A 21272-nucleotide genomic window follows, 5' to 3' on the forward strand; every position below is an offset into this window, starting at 1 on the left:
TTTGAAAGACCTTCGGCTCGCGAGGATGAATAAAAACGATATTTGGTATTAAATAAAACAAATATTTTGTTATGATAAATATCACATTATGGTGGATGTCAACCCTTCTTCCATGATCTTCATCTCAAATGCTTAATGACATATTCAATGACCTATTTTGTCTGTTCAATGACATATTTTCTTCACTTTTTATGTCTATATAAAGGTCTTGTAATAGATAGGAAAATACACACAATTGAAGAAGAAAATCTCTTCCTTCTCTCTATCTTTATTTCTTGTTCATGTTTTACTAAATTGCTTTTATTTCTTGTTCATGTATTACTAAATTGCTTTTATTTTATAACACGTTATCAGCACGAAGCTCTAACCAAATTGAAAGGATCGATAGTCATTTTATGATGGAACTATGAATAACCGACAACCTTGAATCAAGTTGGTTGAGCCAATAAAACCTGGACATTTCGTATGTCATATCAATATTGAGTTTGCTTCTTACTGTCCAGCAGTGAGTATTATTTTTAATTATACCATAAATTGTGTATTTAGCTTATGTTAAAATTTAAGATTTGTATTTGCTTTGGTTAGAAAGTAGTAAGCTTTGATTTTAAGTTTTCATGCATGTATGGTTGTGTATGTCCGCTAATTTTGTTTCTAGTTCTAAGATTAATCTTATACAAATATAATATCATGCTACCAGTAATTTGTTATGATATTAAAAGATCTTTGTGAAATATTAAAAGGTATTCCGGTCATGTTAGGGCATAATGAGGTTACTTGATATTGTTTTTGTTTTCAAGTGTATTTTCTTACTGAATTTAAGTACTTGGGTACACCTAACATAATGCATGATTATATATTATTATGCAGTATAACATGATATACTACACTAGCTACATGTAACTATTTATTTTGACAAGCTTACATACAAAATATTAGTACACATGAAGATACTATGTAGGTATAAATTTTATGATATTAAATTTTTTTTAGGTGCACTTATAATTCTTTTATGTGGTCAATCTAGAAAAGTGACATACTTCAATTTTGGCAGCAAAATATATATTACGCTAAATAATATTTTGTTTTAGACACATGAAAGATAATAATAGTTATATCATTGTTCATTAACTAATTAAATGCACATATCATCAATCTAAGTTGATTGCTTCTTCAAAAATTATCCTTAAAATAATAACTTTGAGGAGCAATTATATTTGATGAGCTTTAATATCCCGATTGAGATATGTGATTGTATGACTATCCGTTAATTAACTTTATATATCTTATGATAAAATAGTTCAATTTTTGGATCAAATTAAATATGTGATAAGGTGATGGAGATACTAGACAATTTTTCACTTATAATTGTTGAGCGTGGTAATATTTTAAAGTCTTATGATGACTAGATATAATGATGTCATTGGTTGAGGTAAAGACAATGGGTTTAAGTCCCATCGCACTATGATGATAAGAGTTGGGTTTGGGTCCCAACTCATTACGGCCTAACCTGCCTTTATATGGGTAAGACATTGGGTTTGAGTCTCAATGCACCATATTGATGATACAATGATGATTAAAGAAAAATAATATATTTTTCATGAAAAAGCATGAAGTTTGTCCCACTTGATTTGCTCCATTCTTGAAGTGAATGTGATAACGGTGCATAATTAAGTCTAAATAAAGATAAGTGGTTGACCAATGAACGTGGACGTACCAAAGATTAAATAATAATAGTCATCATTATGGTAATTGTAAAAAGGAGAACAATAAGGGTTCTCAAAATGATCCTTCAAAAGTGAAGGAATATGTATCAATGTGGTATGTTAATACGAGACACGTTCACATGATTATAGTACATTCGTTGAAAATGTGACGTGTGATAAGCATTGTAAATGCAGGCTCATTCCTGAAAATAAATGCTGAAATATATATGTGATAAAAATTATGCGTAAGAATGTGCTTATGCATGGTTGGATAAATATCACAACTCCCCTCTAAGGGAGGTTTAAAGAAATAAAGATAATAAATATTACAATGTGGTTACATGAATATGTCATTGGTCGCGTACATGTGATACACCAAATATTATTTTGCCATGCCTTATAAAAGTTATTAAAGGCAAAATTAAAGCAATAAATGATTTTGCTTATGATGATTCTGACCATGACAATTTATTATGATATAAGTTTCTCTGTGAAGGAGACATTTACCATATGAATGGTATGATAAAAGATCTTGCAGTACAAAAATTGTTAAGAGCTCCGGAAAAACTAATTTGTTACTATCGGGATGAATAAAATTGTTCATGACATTGATATTGTAAAGTCTCAAAAGAAACTTTTTGAGTTTCAAATGTATAAGTCAAAGTGGTTGTCATATTGAGACAATAAATAAAAGGAATTGAATATCTTTTCTATAATCATATCGGGTAAATATGAAAGGTTACCCGATTTTATTCTATTTGTACTGCACAAATATAAGCATGATGCTTGAATCATATGCCACAAGTAAACTAGAGGTTTACTAAAATAAATATTAGTTGGCATAACCGGTTGACCATCCCGGTTCTATTATGATGCGAAAAAATTAATTGAGAGTTACATTGGCATATATTGAAGAATAGAAGATTTTTCAAGAATTCTCTTGTGCTGCTTATTCTCATGATATACCAGTTAAGGTTGGGATCGTATCCCTTAATTTCTGGAACAAATAAAAGGTGATAAATATATGGGCCCAGTCACCTGCCATATGGACCGTTTACTATTATGTGATTTTAATAGATGCATCTATTCTATGGTCACATGCGCATTTGTTATCAACTTGCAGTTTGGTTTTTGCAAGGTTACTTGCTCAAATTATTAGAGCACAGTTTCCAGAATAAAAATTATGATTTATCTTAATGATACTGGTTTAAATCCAAGTTGATTTAGCAGAAATTATATGCCTCCAATTATAGCTAAATTATTGGTTATGAGAACAAAACTCTCAAAAACGAAATTTCGTATGAGATGTATTATTAATATACAACAGAACTTGTACGCATCTAGCCAAGTTATGAAAATTTCTCCCTATCACAATCGGTTCAAGGTCAGGAACCAAATAATTTCTATATAGAAATATGAATGTGCTATATGATTTAATTATTCCACCACAATGCACAAAGATGTATTTCCAAAGAAGGTTGGGAATGTGTTGGTGATCCAACATTAGGGGGAAAAATGGGCAGCTGAGGAAGTGATACATGAAATGAATTATTATGAATACATATAGATGCTCGTATAAAAAAATATGAACTTAAAGTTCAAGTGATAATTCATTTACAAATTATTGCCAGACGCATTTGCTGACCCAAAGCTAAATGTCATATTTCAGCTGCTAATGCTCCAAATAGAATAAAGTCCATGAGGGACAGAGTCTATGCTACACATGAAACGTAACAGACTAATCGGTTCCAAAGATAAAACTCTTGAAGAAGGAGAGAGACAAATATTTAAAATGGTCATAATAAGGAGGCAAATGCTCTAGAAGAGCACCACGACATAACACTTCATAAGACCTCATGGGAGAGGCTCAGGTACCTGAAAATAATGAGATAAAGAAACATCAATAAGTTATGTCTTTATTAGGTAATAACGGAACCGACATAAAGTGATCGTCGACGATATTGTTAATATAATGTAGCGCTCAATATTATTAATATTGACGAGGATCTTGAGCTCAAATATGTCATGAAATTTGGACAGATAAATGATTGGCCAAAATAAAATAAAATATATGCAATCAAGATTGATTTCACCTGAAAAATGTGAAGTTGGACGGATAGTCCCAATACCTGAAAGTATAAAGCCAATGGGGGTATAAATGTGCTCTTGTGCGAAGAAAGACAAGTCGATAGACATACAGACGACTTGTGTCACAAAAAGATTTGTAAATATCCTGTCATTGATTATATAGAGGCATGTTCTCTTGTGGTGGATGTAGTCATTTCAGGTTTTAATCTGACAATATATAAAAAACTTGATATGCGTATAATTGAAATCAGTGAAGGATTTAAATTGTTCTGAAGCATATTATGGGTCCCAAGAGATTTATTAAATAAAGCTTCAATAATCCTTATACGGATTGAAACAATCAGGGCACATGTGGTATAATCGCCCGAGAAAATACTTATTGAAAGAAGGGTACACGAATAATTCAATTTGTCCTTGTAAAAGGATCCATATTTGAATTTGTTATAATCGTTGTGTACGTTGATGATTCAAATATCATTAGAACTCCCGAGGAGCTTCATAAAGCAGTAGACTATTTAAAGAAAAAATTTGAAATGAAAGATCATAGAAAGACAAAATTTCATCTTGGTCCACAAATTAAGTATATGAAAGATGAAATTTTTGTCCATCAATCAACATACACTGAAAATATTTTAAAGCGATTCTATATGTATAAAGTACATCCATTGAGTACCCCAATTGTTGATCACTCGATATAAATAAAGGTTCATTTCGACCTCATGAAAATAATGAAGAACTTCTTGATCCTGAAGTACCAGATCTTAGTGCAATTGATGCAGTAATGTATCTTGCTAACACTACAAGGCGTGACATAACTTTTTCAGTTAATGTCTTAGCAAGATATAGCTCTGCTCCTACAAGGAGACATTGGAATGGAATCAAACACATATTGCGTTATCTAAAAAGGACTACCGATGTGGGCTTATTTTATGGCAATGCTTGCAATTCCGATCATGTTGGTTATGCCGATGCGGGGTATTTATATGACACACACAAGGCTTGATCTCAAACATGCTATGTGTTTACATGTGGAGGTATTGTCATATCTTGGCGATCCACTAAGCAATCAATCATGGCTACTTCATCTAATCATGCTGAGATAATTGCTATTCATGAAGAAAGTCGAGAATGTGTATGGTTAAGGTTTATAATACATCTTATTCGAGCCAAAAATAATTTGAAGTGTTACAAACTACCCACAATTTTGTATGAAGATAATACATCATGAATAACCCAATTGAAGGAAGGATTCATAAAAGGTGATAGGACAAATCGCATTTCACCAAAGTTATTTTCTATACATGATCTTCAAAAGAATGGTGATATCAATGTGCAACAGATTCTTTCAAGTGATAATATGGCTGATTTGTTCACCAAATATCTACCGACGTCAACCTTCAAGAAACTAGTGTACAAGATTGAGATGTGAATGATCAAGGATGTGAATTGATGCTCTCATCAGGGGGAGTTAATACGCGTTGTACTCTTTTTCCCTTACAAGGTTTTGTCCCACTGGGTTTTCCTTGTAAGGTTTTAACGAGGCAACCAAAAGGCGTATTTCTAAACATGTGTACTCTTTTTCCTTCGCTAGAATTTTTTTTTATAGGGTTTTTTTCTAGTAAGGTTTTAACGAGGCACATTATCTTTGGACATCCAAGGGAAAGTGTTATGATAAATATCACATTATGGTAGATGTCTACTCTTTTTCCATGATCTTCATCTCAAATGCTTAATGACATATTCAATGACATATTCCATGACATATTTTCTACACTTTTTATGCATGTATAAAGGCCTTGTAATAGATAGGAAAATACATATAATTGAAGAAGAAAATCTCTTCCTTCTCTCTATCTTTATTTCTTGTTCATATTTTACTAAATTGCTTTTATTTCTTGTTCATGTATTACTAAATTACTTTTATTTTATAACATATTTGTCAATTTGATTTGTTTAGTTTTTGTTATTACATTGTACAAGTAGTAAATAATAATTTCTCACCAAACGTCCTTTGACTTGTCCTCTTAGAAATACACTAAAGTAATTTTTTTTTTAAATCTTGATATAACAACCACCCCCCCCCCCCCACACAACCAAACCCCCAACCCCCACCCTCACCCCCAAACCAAAAAAAAAGATTGGAAAAGACCGGGGGTGGGTAGTATTAACCCCCCCTCCCCCTCCCCCTCCTTCTTGAGAACACGCCTCCATAATTCTTTCTTCCAAAATTCCCAGATAAAGGAAAAACACACAGCATATTTGCTTCGCCCATCGATCTGCTACTATAGCTTCAACTTCAACTATATAAAATTAACCCTAAATCTCATACACTTAACATTCTCTTTTTGTCAAGAGGTTAGTTAATCTTCGTCTTTCTTCTAATCTCATTTGTCTGCTTTTAGTCGGTTGCAAATCTAACCCCTTGTTAGTTACATTCATATCACACCCTTTTGTTAATTCATGGATCCCCATGCCCTAATAGTTAGCTCATATTTTGATTCTGGTTTTATTAAATGCTTAAAATTGGTACAGGACAGTAGTGTAGGATTTTTTCCCCCTTTTCTGCACATAGTTTGAGCTTTAACGATTGCTGCCGGTGGTTGGTCTATAGGTTTGAGGTACAATTTTATCTTATAACAACTAATTTTTTGAATGTGTTTAGCAGAATTATTAGATGTGTTTAGCAGAATTATATTACAAATTGCTGGAAAATACAATTTTTTTTATTCCACATAAAGTTTTATGTTACGTTATTGTGCACTCAAGGGTATGTCGTAGTGGTCAATGAAGTGGAGGGAGAACTATGAGGTCTTAAATAAAATTCCCAGCGGAAGCAAAAAACACTAGGTGATATCTTTCCATCTGCCTAATTCTTAGTGCATAGGTTACTCTGTACTTGTGCTAGTGAGAAGTAGCAAATACCCAGTGGAATAGTTGAGGTGCACTGAAGCTGGCCTAGATACCACTGTCATTTAATTTTTTTACTTTTTTTATGAAACAGCAACCCTAGTCGCCATCTTTATATCTGGTTTACTTGTAAGTTTTACTGGGTACGCCTTATATACCGCTTTTGGGCAACCTTCTCAACAACTAAGAGATCCATTCGAGGAACATGGAGACTAGTTAAAGTACTGAGGCTCAGTACTTCAACTGAGATAATGAAGAATTATTTCACCTTTTTAGTTCTTTTTAGATTGCACACAACACAAGGTTGTGGAATAGAGGCAAATGCAGCCTTTGTATGCTGGGTTCAACTTAATCCAGTATTGTCGACACGTAACACAGATATGTATGTGAAAACCCGCTAAATTTCAACGTATATTAAATTTTGAATTCATAATTTCAGAAGTACGTTCGTTCAGTCTAAGAACGTTAAAGCGGAACCCATAAAGTTTAAATCCCGAATCCGATTCTTTTGTGGAAACCGTAATAACTCCCTTTCTAGTAATATGAGAGGAAAAGAATCTTGTGACATCAGTTTTAACATATAATAAACCAAGGTAGGTATAGGGAGCACTTATCAGAAGAAAGATACAAGTGAGAGAATAAAACCATAATAGAATTTTCTCCCCAAAACAAAAAAGAATTAGAGGTCGTCCACTTATTGAATAAATTTTTTAAGTAAAACAACTGTATTTCTCTTCTTATTTTCCTGTATATTTTATGAACTTCTATAATGGTTTGTATAGAAAAGTTCATACATATTTTTGTGGATGGATTCTAAAGAGTGTCGTAGGTATTCTTCTCTTTTCTTTTTGTTTTATGTTGGTTTGAAAACTTGAACCCTTGTTTTGGGTGCAGTGTTACATAATCTGAGATGAAGCCGAGTTCATAGAATTCTGAGCTAATGTAATGCTGAGAATGGTCCATGCTTGAGATCTTATTTGACTTAGGAAGAGCTTGTTGTTTGAGCTGAAGGTAGAGACAGAATGTATGGTAGATCAGGGCTTGATCGATTTAAGAAAGCTCAGTCGTTGGAGCCATTTCAGGTGTCTGCGAACTCAGCTGTTAAACCAGCATTGCAGCCTACTACAAAGGCAGTTACCCATCCTTTTCCAGCATATGCACAGTCCACAACATCTCATCAACAAAGTCAATACGTAAATCCACAACCTGCTTTGCAGAAATCCGTGGCGGCAGATGCAACCGCTTCCACAGTGCCAACTCATCATGTTACTCACGGAGGGGGGCAATCAACTTGGCAGCCTCCTGATTGGGCTATTGAGCCACGTCCAGGCGTTTATTATCTTGAGGTGATCAAAGATGGTGAGGTACTTGATCGAATTAATTTGGATAAGCGACGACATATCTTTGGACGGCAGTTTCATACTTGTGATTTTGTCCTTGATCATCAATCAGTCTCACGCCAGCATGCTGCTGTGATTCCTCACAAAAATGGAAGGTGTGACACATAATCCTGCTTTTTCTTATCTAGTTTTGAACATATGCTTTTCTTGTTTTGTGGCTAAGAGGAGGAGAAAGTAATTGTTAAATTAAAATACCAAATAAGAAGAATCTAACTCTATGATGATAAAGTACTTGGAAAATGTTGTGCAATTCATGTTTATGCATTTCTCTTTTCTTTTTTTTGGGTGTGTTGAGAAAAGGTAAGCTCATGTTTATGCATTTCTTCCTTGAGTCAATGTAAGTAAGTAAAAGACTTGAGCAAGCTTGGGCATCAGGCCATGGTTCCCTTACCAATAAATCACCTAGTGTATGTGTGGTCATGTCTTTATGTGGACTTCAACATTTAAATTTGTTCTTGCTAAACATTCTTACTGAAGCAATTATAACTTTCTTGAGTTGTAGGCAATGGATGTTTCTAACTTTCTTACATCTAAGTGATATTTTGTTTATTGGTACTTTAAAAGATTAAGCTCTTCTTCAAATATAGGCTATTAGTTGCATAAAGTTGCATAGTTTTGAAGGTTTACAAATTTTATCCCATAAAAACAGAAGAAAAGAGAAACCATGGATTTATTAGAGATTGGTCAAGATTATTTCAAATTTTGTTGTAAAGTCGTATTAATTGTAAAATATGGGGCATCCAGAATGTCATTTATCTGTAAATATCATCTATCAAGATAATTCAATCCTCATGAATTAGACCATCTGAACACATTTAGATTTCAGTAATAAAGGTGATAGTTTGACTGCAAGTGTGTTTTTAAGCAAAACGTTCTCAGTTACCAATCAATAAAGATGATAGTTTAATTGCATACTGTTAAAGTAACTTGTCTTTGGTGAGAACTGTTATCACTACAATGATTTGTGGTATTCATTTCATCTCCTGCACATCTTTAGACATGGAAAAATGCTCTTTCTTGGGCACAAGAATGCCTTTCCTTAGATGTAGAAGGGGCTCTTCTTACCTCAGGCAGTTTGACCTGCTTATATCCTTTATTACATTGACTGCACGTCTTTAGACAAAGAATGTGCCCCTTTTTGGAAACCATGATGATAGCCTATCCTTATGATGTAAAGCTGCTCTTCTTGGCTCATGCCGGTTGAACTAGTTATATTTTTTCTCTGCAGCATTTACGTGATAGATTTAGGATCTGCACACGGAACATTTGTTGCAAATGAGAGGCTAACAAAAGATTCCCCTGTCGAACTTGAGGCCGGACAATCTTTGAAGTTTGCTGCATCAACAAGGACTTACATCTTGAGAAAGAACAATGATGCTCTCTTCCCTCCTCCCCGACAACCTGCAGAAATAGATTTACCGCCACCTCCAGATCCTTCAAATGAGGAAGCTGTTTTGGCTTATAACACCTTTTTAAACCGCTATGGGCTTATGAGGCCTGATTCATTGTCAAAATCAACAGTATCAACTAGTGGGGAGGATGTCAACTATTCATCTGACAGGCGCGCGAAAAGAATTAGGAGAACAAGTGTGTCATTTAAAGATCAGGTTGGAGGAGAGCTAGTTGAAGTTGTTGGTATTTCGGATGGAGCAGATGTGGAGACAGAACCTGGTCCATTGGGTGTGAAGGAAGGAAGTCTTGTTGGAAAATATGAGTCCCTCGTAGAAACTACAGTGATACCGAAAGGGAAAGAACAGTCCTCCGTAAAGGATGCTACTGTTACCCAAACAGGTGTAACAGACAAACTTAAACAGGTATTGAACAAGGTGAAAAATCCGCCAAAGGGTGGAATTTACGACGATCTTTATGGAGAATCAGCTCCTGCTAAAGTGGGGTCTTGGGCATATTCTGATTCCAGTCAGACGGCTTCTACTAACGACGCTAAAGGAGACTCCCCTGGTTCTTTAGGCAGAATCTTGGGAAATATCTCAAGCAATGTAGACGACGATACTGATGATTTGTTTGGATAGTAAATGCATTGCTGCATGAAGTGTCTCTAGTAGATTGAATCATGTTATAGTCTTTATGTTATTCTTATTCTTCCCAAGGATTCAATTTTGAACTGAGTCTTAACCTGTTAAGGCACTGAATCTGTGACTTGAGATCAATGGAAAAAAGTGTATGTTATCTTTTCCCATTTTCACTTTGTGCAAAATAGGCCCCAAAGTCCATGTGGTGCTTTTTGTTGTATGATCAGTGAATACAAAATTTATTAGGAACTATTAAAAGGGAAAATATCACTTCATACTCATTAAGCCTAAACTATTTACTTTTCCTTCCTATGCAGCCCAAACTATTTATCCGGCCCACCCATTAGCTATTTGCCTTCTCATTTGAAGTACATAATGTTAAAAACATTCGGCTTCATTTTTGCAAGCTTATCTTGCAGTGGACTTGAATGGATCTACTTCTTCTCTACCAGATCGATTTCATTAAGAGGGTCAACCCAAGCTATTGCTCTACTTTCTTTCGTTATGATTTTTTTTTGTGTGTATGAAGACTCACCATTGTTGAGCTTGAAGCTCCTGAATTTGAAATTTTATTTTAAAGATTTATTGTTTAATTCGATGTGGGTGCTATAAAATATTGCTTATAATACCTTCGAGTAAGCTTCCAAAATTTGAATTTTTATGTGTGTTTGGATATCCACCATTATTGGCTTGAAGCTCAATTTTTATTTTTGAAGATTTCTTGTTTGATTCAAAGTGAGTGTTATTAAATATCGCTTATAGTAACTTCTGGAAGTTCATACTGAAATTTGATCACATTTGAAGTTGATTTGAGGTGATTGAGATCGAATCTTTCAGCTGAAAATCGAAGATGAACACAATTACCTAATAGTATACTGCTACGTTATATAATATGTTGTAGGAGTATATAGCTATATTACAACAATATACTATTATATTATACAATATACTGCAACGGTATACTGTAATAATTGAAGAAGAACACAGTTACCTAACAATATACCATTACAATATACAATATACTGTAGGAGTATATAGCTATAATGCAACTGTATACTATTATAGTATATAATATACTATAGCGGTATATTGTAATAATGTGTAATATACTGCAACACTATGCTGTAATAGTATACAATGTACTATAATATTATACTATCTTAATATAAAAGTATAACGTTGAATAAAGAACATAACATATTATTTTCATATAATGTATGCTATTTTGATATATAATATATAATTCAATACTATATAGTTTACTATAATAATATACAATATGATGTTATAATTGGGTCATTTTCCATTTTTAAATTTTTTAACTGGATCCTTTTAAATATTTTAACAAAAGTTCTCATGTATTTTACAATTTTTTTCTTCTTAAAAGAGGTGTTAGATGGAATACCATGGAGATGTTATTTATTGTATTAGAGGTAGATGATGAAAATAATAATTATTTCTCTCTTCTTGATACTTAACATTTATAAGAAGCCCGTGATTTCACCTCTTGTTGACTTTCTCAGGTTCTCGCTTCCCTCCTCCTTATGTAATGTGTCAAGAATAAATTATAGGCGCAATTTAATCTTCTGCACTTAGCCCGTTCTTATTTACCCTGGCGTTGGACGCCCTGATACACTATATTCAAGGGGAGGTGCCATGGTATATGTTGTTCGCTGATGATATAGTTCTGATTGATGAGACGCGAGACAGCGTTAATAAGAGACTGGAGGTTTGAGGCAGGCCCTGGAGTCCAAAGGTTTGAGGTTGAGTAGGACTAAGACGGAATATTTGAAGTGTAAGTTCAGAAGCGTGACGGGGGGAGCGGACATGGTAGTGAGGCTCGACTCACAAGTCATCCCCAAGAGAGAAAGTTTCAAGTACCTAGGGTCAATCATCCAGGAAGATGGGAGATCGACGAAGATGTCACGCCTCGTATCGGGGTGGGGTGGATGAAATGGAGGTTAACGTCTGAAGTCTTGTGTGATAAGAAAGTGTCACCGAAATGCAAAGGTAAGTTTTATAGAGCGGTGGTTAGACCGGCTATGTTGTATGGGGTTGAGTGTTGGTCAGTGAAGAATTCACATATCCAGAATATGAAAGTAGCCGAAATGTGGATGTTGAGATGGATATGCGGGCATATTAAACTGGATAAGATAAGGAATGAAGATATTCAGGAAAGGCTGGGTGTTGCTCCCGTGGACGACAAGATGAGGGAAACGAGGCTTAGGTGGTTCGGGCACGTGCGAAGGAGAACCATAGATGCACCGATTAGGAGGTGTGAAAGGTTGGCTTTGGCAGGTACGGGAAGAGCTAAATGGCGGCCTAAGAAGTATTGAGGCGAAATGATCAGGTAGGACATGGTGCGACTTCAGATTTCCGAGGACATGACCCTTGATAGGAACATGTGGAGGCCGAGCATTAGGGTTGTAGGCTAGGGGGTAATCAAGAGTTTTTCCCTCTTTGTAGCGGGTAGTCTGATAGAGTTTTGTCTAAGTCTGTTAGCGGTCTATGTTGTGTTCACATTGTTGTTTTGCATAGTTTTGTGTTATTGTCCTTTCACTTATTTGTTGTCTCTTACGTTACTGTTAATATCTTTCCGGTATCTTTTGTTGTTACATGCCTTTTCTTTTGTTTCCTTTTCTAATATTATTATCTCTTTTGTTGAGCTGAGAGTATCCCGGAAACAACCTCTCTACCCTTTTAGGGTAGGGGTAAAGTCTGCGTACACTCTACTCTTTTCAAACCCCACTAGTGAAATTTTACTGGGTATGTTATTGTTGTTGGTTTAACAATAGCCTCTTATGACTTTCTATTTAACTTTATGAAAGCATAGACACAACCACGATTCCCCTATCTCCTTTCACTAATAATATTACCCACAAAAGCTGCAAATGGGTAGGAAGGGTAATTAGTATGGTGGGTAGAAAAACTAATGGGTAGGTAAGGGTAATTAGTTTAGTTTTTATGGGTAAATGCTATAAAACTCCCTTATTAAAACTTGATTTTGGGCTTGTCGTTCAAATGAGAGAGTGGTTTGCTAGAAAACATTCTTTTTAAGGGATTTTTACATTCCTATGCCATATAGTAAACTATATTACCCCCAATGCTTAACTTTTAATATAATTACCTTTTATATACCTAATTATCATTTATGTACATTTTAGGTGTTTTAATGGTATTAATTAGTCTCCTAATTTAACTCTACCATATATTCCCACCCCCTCCAAGTTTCTCTCTCCAAATCCCACCCCCTCACCCACGTATCAAACCACACCTCACGATTTCCTCTTCAATCACCCACTATTTCCTCTTCTAAAACCAGCGAAAATCTGTAACCCATCCACCATTGACAACCATTAAAAAGCTTTGAATTAGAATTTGGATTTTCAAAAGACATTGTTTGTTTGGATTGGAAGTTGTTGCAAAGAATTGAGAATTCTCTCTACGTCTCTCTCTATCTCTCTATCTCTCAATTCCAAATTTCAGTAATATAAAGCAAAGGAAAAGAGAGCAGCAATTCCACCATTGACATCCATTAAAAAGCTTTGAATTCGAATTTGGGTTTTCATGTTTGGATTGGGTATTGTTGCAAATAATTGAGAATATGGTTTGGAGTTTATATCTCAATTTTGAGAGGTTTTGGTGAAGATTAGACTTGGTTTTGGCTGAATTTCAGATTGAAATTCGAAGAAGAAGAAGAAGAAGAAGAAGACATGACATACATTATATTGCAGAAATTGTAGTAAAATTGTAGAGAAATTGTATTCTGTTGTTTATTTTTTTTATTCATTTAACTATTGTATGAAAGTTTTACAACATTATATAAAAATTATATTTAAGTTGTATGATATTGTAGTTGTACATAACTGAGTAGAAATAATGTATGAAAATTGTAGATAAGTTGTATAATATATAATTAGTTGTAAGTCCTTCTTCATTCCTATGTATAAATCAGATACAAAATATACAAAAGACAAATTGTATAATGTTTGTATAAAATTTGTATTTAAGTTGTATGGTATTGTAGTTGTATATAACTGAGTAGAAATAATATATGAAAATTGTAGATAAGTTGTATTATATATAATTAGTTGTATGAAATTTGTTTTTACTATGTATAAATCAGATACAAAATATACAAAAGACATATTGTACAAATTTTTATTTAAGTTGTATGTTATTCTAGTTGTATTTAACTGGGTAGAAATAATGTGTGAAAGTTGTAGATAAGTTGTATAATATATAATTAGTTGTATGAAATTTATTTTTACTATGTATAAATCAGATACAAAATATACAAAAGATATATTTTATAAAATTGTATTTGTGTAATAAGGAATAGTGTCAAGAACAGAGAAGTGGTTGAATCTGAAGTTATTTTTATCTATTTTCTTATAAAATTGAAACTTCTTTTGTAAATTTTTAAAAGGGTGTATTAGTACTGATTTTTGACTTGTTTATTTATAGAGAAAATATGAAGATTTGAACAGACTAATTTTAAGTGTGAAATTGAGCTGCAATAAAGAGTATGTTAATAAAATTAAGCCTTCTCGGTACTATTTCTACACATTTTATTGACCAATGAAAATGAATTTGAACTCATGAGTCATACGTGGGGTTTGTTTGATGATCTCCTTGACGTAAAGACTATCTATAAAATTAAAATAATTAAACATCCACCGAGAAATAAGTGTAATAATTTAATTGTGGATTAATAGACAAACAGTCCTTCTCCAAATCTCCGTATATAACCAGGGGCGGATTTAGGGGGCGCAAGGGGGTTTATCTGAATCCCCTTTGCCGGAAAATTACACTGTATATATAAGGCAAAATCTGTTTTTTACCTCTATATATTAAGTTTTGAACTCCCTTAACACAATCCAAACGTGTAGTTTAGTGGTCAAGGGGGATCAAAATCTACATAAGGTCATGAGTTCAATTCTCTCTAGCTACAATTTTGAACGCATGCTTAACCCATTAACTAATTAAGGAAAAAAAAAGAAAGATATGCAACTTCTTGGTTAGAGCGTATGGACTCGCTTCTATTATTTTTTTTTTTGTCAAACTAAAAATAATTATGGATGTGTTTGGTAGGAAGGAAAATGAGTGATTATCCCTTAATTAAAGGCACTAATAATGGATTGGGAGCCTTTTAAGGTGGAATGTATATATTTTGTAAACAAAACTTGTGTAGGTAGGGTAATTTACTAAACATGAATATTTAGGGTCAATTCCCTCTAGCTACAATTTTGAACCTCCTTCGTGGAGATTCTGCCTCCGCCACGGTATATAACGCATGCTTAACCCATTAACTAATTAAGGAAAAAAAAGAAAGATATGCAACTTCTTGGTTAGAGCGTATGGACTCGCTTCTATTAATTTTTTTTTTGTCAAACTAAAAATAATTATGGATGTGTTTGGTAGGAAGGAAAATGAGTGATTATCCCTTAATTAAAGACACTAATAATGGATTGGGAGCCTTTTAAGATGAAATGTATATATTTTGTAAACAAAACTTGTGTAGGTAGGGTAATTTACTAAACATGAATATTTAGGGTAATAAAGTTTCCAATAGTGTATATGAATGAAAAATCCCATAACTACACAAAAGCAATTCTTGCAAAATTAAATCCAACAACAATTTGTTTTCAAAAAAAAATCCAAACCGATACATCAATATTAAATCAAGAAAAACGTCAATTTGTTTGCAGTAGAATAAGGTAGCAGACCAACTAAGAGAAACAACCAGAACTCAGAGGTATACATTAATAAAACATTATATTCGTGTTAAAGCTCTTTTTTTATTTTTTATTTTTATTTTTTAATACAATTTTAGTGTAATCTAACCGTTAGAATTTGTTAAACATTTGACGGAGACCAAAAGTGCTCCATTTTGTCAAACTTACAGGTCCAAATTACTCAAGAGTATATTTAAGGGATCATTTTAAATCTACCACAAACATAAGGAACCATTTTGTCATTTTCTGTATTTTTCGTTAACTAAACCATGATATAGGGAAAATACAAAAACTTAACCATGATTAATTGATAAAAAGCTTACAAATTTGGGTACAAATACAATTATGCTCATTGTACTACACGCTGCTCCACTCTTTCGTGCCTTCACACTCCCCTTTAAACGTTTCACTTTCTCCGGCCGAGTTCACTGCCTTCTGTTCTCTCCCAGGTAAATTTAATTTTAATTTTTTTCCATATAATTTCGCTATAGAGCTGAATAAATTGATCTTTTATTGGCTTTTTTTTACACATTTAGTTTAACGATAAATTCACATTTTTTTGTAGTATATACTTTGCATGTCATTTGATAATCCAAGGTATAATTTGTTGTTTGGTTTTAAGTGTTTATTACGGTTTTGTGACAGTGAACATTAAGAATGGCGGAAAAAGGAGGAAAAGGGTTTTCTCTACCAAAAAATGGAAAGTCTGCCCTCAAATCTCCTGGTAAAACAATTCGCATTTTTCTTCTTTTTTCTTTTTCGCTGTGACTTGTTCATGGTTCTGGTGATTATTAGGGCTGAGCTAGAAGCATGGCTACGGTTCGGCCGAACCCAATAGCTTTTGCTAAGACATTGTATTTGTGTTAAAAAAGTCATTAAATATGTGCAAATATTAAATTTAGAACCTAATTATTAGCACCTTAAGTTGTCGCTCTCAAATCTAGAACCTATAGAGTTGAAATCTTGGCTCCGCCATGTTCAATTTATAAATTATACATGCCCTCCACTAGGGGCAGATTGAGGTTGAAGGAAGTCCTTGAAAAATTACACTATGCAAATAGAGCAAAAAAGGAAAAGACGATTGAAACCCCTTGACATAAGGAAAAATTCTAGTAAATTGGTGAAAGGGGTTCAAAAATTGGTTTAAGCCATAGGTTTATGCTATTTTTTTTAATCCGTTGTATAAACGACTATATTCGACAGTTCTGGTGATTATACATGCCTTCCGATGTAACAGTTACCCAGTAGCTTTTGCTTAGATCTTATTTCTATTAAGAAATTCATTAAATATGTATTAATTATGCGAACCAATTGACAAAGATGAGCTATGGGTTCAGCAGGAAGTTCATAACCCACAAACCTCAAACCCTGGCCCCGCCTCTGTGTAACATAGACCCCTAATTGTGATTGTTGAGTTCTAAGTCTTGGCTTACTTGGGCCATAACAGTTAAACAGGTCTTTAAAACAGTAAAACTAATGTGACTTGTGATAGCCAATGAGATGCTTACTTTTGGAGGCAAACGAATCTCTCACATGATAATGGAAAATCAAGCTCTAGGATCCACATGATAGCAGTAGCAGTCGCCACTGGATATATGGAAAAGTAATTGGAGAATCATATGCTCTAGGACCCACCAGATAGTTCTCAAATGCTTGTGTTTCACTGGCTGATTAGTGCAATTTTTCTGTTTGATGGATCGAGAACTTAAGTAGAAAGATTTTGTACAAGATATGGATGAGAAGACGTACTCACTACAATTTGTTAGCAAAAGAAAGAAGAACACTAGTTACACTTATCATTCTAATTCCTTAGTGAAACAGTCTGAGTGCAGTTGAAAGATCTGTGCTTCGTTTATATTTAACTTGGTACGACTTTGAAAATCCTTACATTTTTAATCTCTCAGTGCATTTTTGGCCTCTTTGGTTTTGAAGCACACACGTCTTTGTCTTTTTTTCTGTAGCATCCAAAGGGAAGGATGATATCTCAGCAAAATCGAAAAGAGGAAGGAAAGTTCAGTTTGATCCTGAAGGTTAGGTTGGTTCCTGGTGTCTTATGGATTTCACTTCACCTGTCCGAGGAAAAAAAAGATTATTTTTTTGAATATGCTTGTTATTCAATCATTTTTCTGGGAAATCTGCTACTTGAATATTACTGATGCTGCTCAATGTCTATCATTGAATAGGATCACTGGATACCAATCTCACAAAATCGAATGGAAAAGCTGATCAACCATCTTCCAAAGGTTAGACATATGCTCTCCAGGGATGCATTAATAGAAGTGTGAACTATGGTGCTATTTTCTTGTCTGCATTATACTCCTATCATTGTGAGTTTGGTCATGCTTTTTGTGATTGGCCTTATTGTTGGGAACATGCTGGAATTGTTCTCTTCCTGATATTCATATTGCCATTGTCTAGGTGTTTCCGGCAAAGGCGGGAAAGGAGAAAAAGTTGGCAGTGGTAGTAAAAGTCAAACAGCAAAAGCACCTGGTCCTTTAGAGCTTAGAGTTGAACAAGGTTTTCCTTCACTTTTGATTCTCTTTTCTAGCTTGAACATGAAAATATAATTCACTTGTCAGATACTTGTTAATGGAAATATTTGGTGCCTTTATCACTTCGTCCTTCTTCTACCTTTTCCCAATTATAGACTGATTCTTTTTGCTCTTGCTCCTTTGCCTTCAGAACCTTCAGAATTTTTTAACACTGCTCCATCTACCCAAAATCAGGTCACCTTATTTTTGGCCTAGTCCCTTAGTTATAGTAGATCTATGCTTTCAATTTTATATAACCTCTCTTGGCTATCCCTATTGAATGAAAAAGTAGTGTGCCCACTCTCATGTTAACAATTATACAAAATCAAAAGCAGAAAATTAATTTGCAAGGGAGACCCTACTTATTTTATTAGAAAAGTATCATGTGAATGTTTGTGGATTTACCAAAGAATTGCTGTTTACTGCCCATGAGTTTCAATAGCCATTTGGATCTCTCAGTGAAGAATGAATATCCGTTTGTCATATGCATCCAGAATATAGAAGGAAAAGAAAATATGTACTTATCGAAGAAAAATTAAAACAAAAGAAAAATAGATGTGCTTGATGCAAGCCAGTTGAATTTGATTGCTAAATCTCTTGTTAATTATCCAACACTTTGGACATCATAATCTAGTTTTCCATGAACTTCTGGTGAACTATTTGGCTTAGTTTTCAAGGATTTTAATATCGGATAAACTTGTGTTTCATTTTTTCCCCGCAATTCCGTGATAAAACTTTAATGAATAGACTTTGAATCAATACCCGGTATCTGCACTAATGGGAAGTAGCAGATATCCAGTGGAATATTCGACAGGTGGACAGGCTGGCTCGGACACCGTCATAAAAAATTAGACCTTGAATCAACTATCTGATACCTTATCTGCAAAATACTGCTCCACACAGCATATTGAGATTCTTCTTTAGATCAAGTTGAGATTTGGACCTCAGTCAAGGACTCTAGTGTTGCTTTGCTAGTTCTGTGTTTGTTGCATTTGCTGATTAAAGCAGTAAATGGCTTAAGATTTGAGTAGACTACTTAAGTATCACTCCTATTCTAATTTTCCCTCTAAAAATCTCTTGATTTATATTCAGAACTTCCGGACAATACAACATGTCTGATGGACTGTGAAGCTGCTGATATTTTGCAAGGAATCCAAGAGCAAATGGTGGTATTGTCTGAAGATCCAGCTATAAAACTACCTATGTAAGGGAGTGCATATTTGTCCTTCTGCCTTTTTCTTGTCAGGAAATAGATCTACTTTTCTTCTCTCTGTTACTTCTTGTGGAAGGACAAGACGTTAATTTACCTGTCTAACTGTTTGAATTTGTTTGCTACCAGTGCATTTGACAGGGGATTGACATATGCACAAAGGAACAGGCTTTACGATAATCCCGAGACTGTTAAACAAATACTCAAGTATCCTTGTCCTTTTATTATTAAAAGAGAAAAAAAAACCCTTGTATGGCATGTTATAATTGTCTCTTGAAAATTTTCTAGTGCTGGTTTTCATTTAACTCAGATCAGACCTCTAAAAGAGCATGGTGTTTCCGATGGGGAGGTATCAAATTCAACACCTGTTAATATTTGATTTTCTATTGTGAGGCAATGTTTTCATATTTCAATTGTTGTATGGATGCAGCTCTGCATGATTGCCAACTTTGCCGTGGAATCTGTTGATGAAGTATTTGCTCTTGTTCCCTCATTTAAGGTATGGACTGTACTATTCTGAATCATATTCTGGATGTTGATTTTGTTTTAAAGACATGCTAACCAAAGCTTTGTCAGTTCCAATCTGACATTTCAAGACTCCATCCTCCTCCTTTTTCGGAGTTAGATGATAATAATGAATACATATGGGTGTTGAGGTTGCTTCCAATTGCTGCTATAATAAGATTCTTAAAGAACCTTCTATCTTGATACTAACAAATGATGAGGACACTATAAACACGCACACACAGTAATATGGATCATGCTTATTTCTACATAGAGAGCTGAGGATATGAGTGGATAATTACTGCTGTAAGACTGTTAGTTTCACTTACCCCGAAAAAAAGAACAAAAGAGGAAAAAGAATTATTGCTTTTGGTTTCAAAACCTGTTTCCAGTGTCGAGCTTTTTGTACAATGGTTGTGTCATTGGTAGCACAGCCAATTTGTAGGTGTTCGATAGCACTGACTGCTATCTCTTTTGAGGTTCTTGGCAACTGTATGCATATTATGCTCTGTTTATATCATTTTGTTTGTTTTTCGCGTAGTTAGCATTGCATTAAAATGGTCTTTCTGATGCTGCTGCTAAATATTCTAGACTAAAAAGAGCAAGCTGAGAGTTCCCCTCGAGAATGTCTTGGGTGAACTAGCCAAACTTAGAAGGCCAGCATAAAGGGGCTCTAAACGAGCATTATATGGTAATGCCATCATTTTACTTTGATTTATATTGTGCAAATGAGAATTTTAACTGCCAGAAGACAATTTTATTCTAAGGCAGTTTCTTATATCTTTAATGTTGCTAAATGCAGGTATGTTTGTGGTCAGGTATATGTACAGAGGGTTCTGCATGTATCGCTAAAGGGCATGTCCGACGGTTAGGCGACCAGCAACAGAAGTTTTCTTTCTTATTTTACCTGTCTTTTGTTCTGGTTATTAGCTAGGATTTCCAGCGGCAGTGTAAATCTGTTGATCGCGTCGTTCTTCTCTTCTGATTCCCAAAAGAAAATGCCCTCTAATTGAATGACTCTTTCCTGCCAAGAAACAACAAACGGATGAAAAAAGTAAAAGTTGTGTTTCCTAGTAGCTATTGAAAACATTGCCAAAACTTGATGCAGAAACCCCCCCCAAAAAAGACTTGATTTTAGCTATATTGTTGTGCTAATGCATA

General features: G+C 34.2%; 2 protein-coding genes across 3 annotated transcripts; both read left to right on the forward strand.

Moving 5' to 3' along the window:
• The first annotated feature begins 5941 nt into the window (after positions 1 to 5941).
• Positions 5942 to 10301, forward strand: LOC107814041 (protein phosphatase 1 regulatory inhibitor subunit PPP1R8 homolog). The gene is made up of 3 exons (XM_016639371.2): positions 5942 to 6146; positions 7593 to 8193; positions 9327 to 10301. Exons 2-3 carry the CDS (start codon positions 7721 to 7723, stop codon positions 10126 to 10128), a joined length of 1275 nt encoding a protein of 424 aa, XP_016494857.2. The 5' UTR covers positions 5942 to 6146; positions 7593 to 7720; the 3' UTR covers positions 10129 to 10301.
• A 5879-nt stretch (positions 10302 to 16180) lies between these two features.
• LOC107814052 (DNA-directed RNA polymerases IV and V subunit 4) lies at positions 16181 to 21184 on the forward strand. 2 transcript variants are annotated; one of them, XM_016639381.2, is made up of 11 exons: positions 16181 to 16315; positions 16512 to 16590; positions 17828 to 17896; positions 18050 to 18109; positions 18285 to 18383; positions 19490 to 19601; positions 19737 to 19814; positions 19923 to 19956; positions 20038 to 20106; positions 20703 to 20802; positions 20914 to 21184. In XM_016639381.2, the coding sequence occupies exons 2-10, from the start codon at positions 16524 to 16526 to the stop codon at positions 20775 to 20777; spliced, it is 663 nt and encodes a 220-aa protein (XP_016494867.1). In that variant the 5' UTR covers positions 16181 to 16315; positions 16512 to 16523; the 3' UTR covers positions 20778 to 20802; positions 20914 to 21184. The 2 variants fall into 2 exon arrangements, with proteins under 2 accessions (XP_016494867.1, XP_075089685.1); XM_075233584.1 differs by having other exon boundaries at positions 20930 to 21045.
• The last annotated feature ends 88 nt before the right edge of the window (positions 21185 to 21272 follow it).

This window comes from Nicotiana tabacum, chromosome 16 (genome assembly GCF_000715075.1).
Source record: "Nicotiana tabacum cultivar K326 chromosome 16, ASM71507v2, whole genome shotgun sequence".
NCBI lineage: Eukaryota > Viridiplantae > Streptophyta > Magnoliopsida > Solanales > Solanaceae > Nicotiana > Nicotiana tabacum.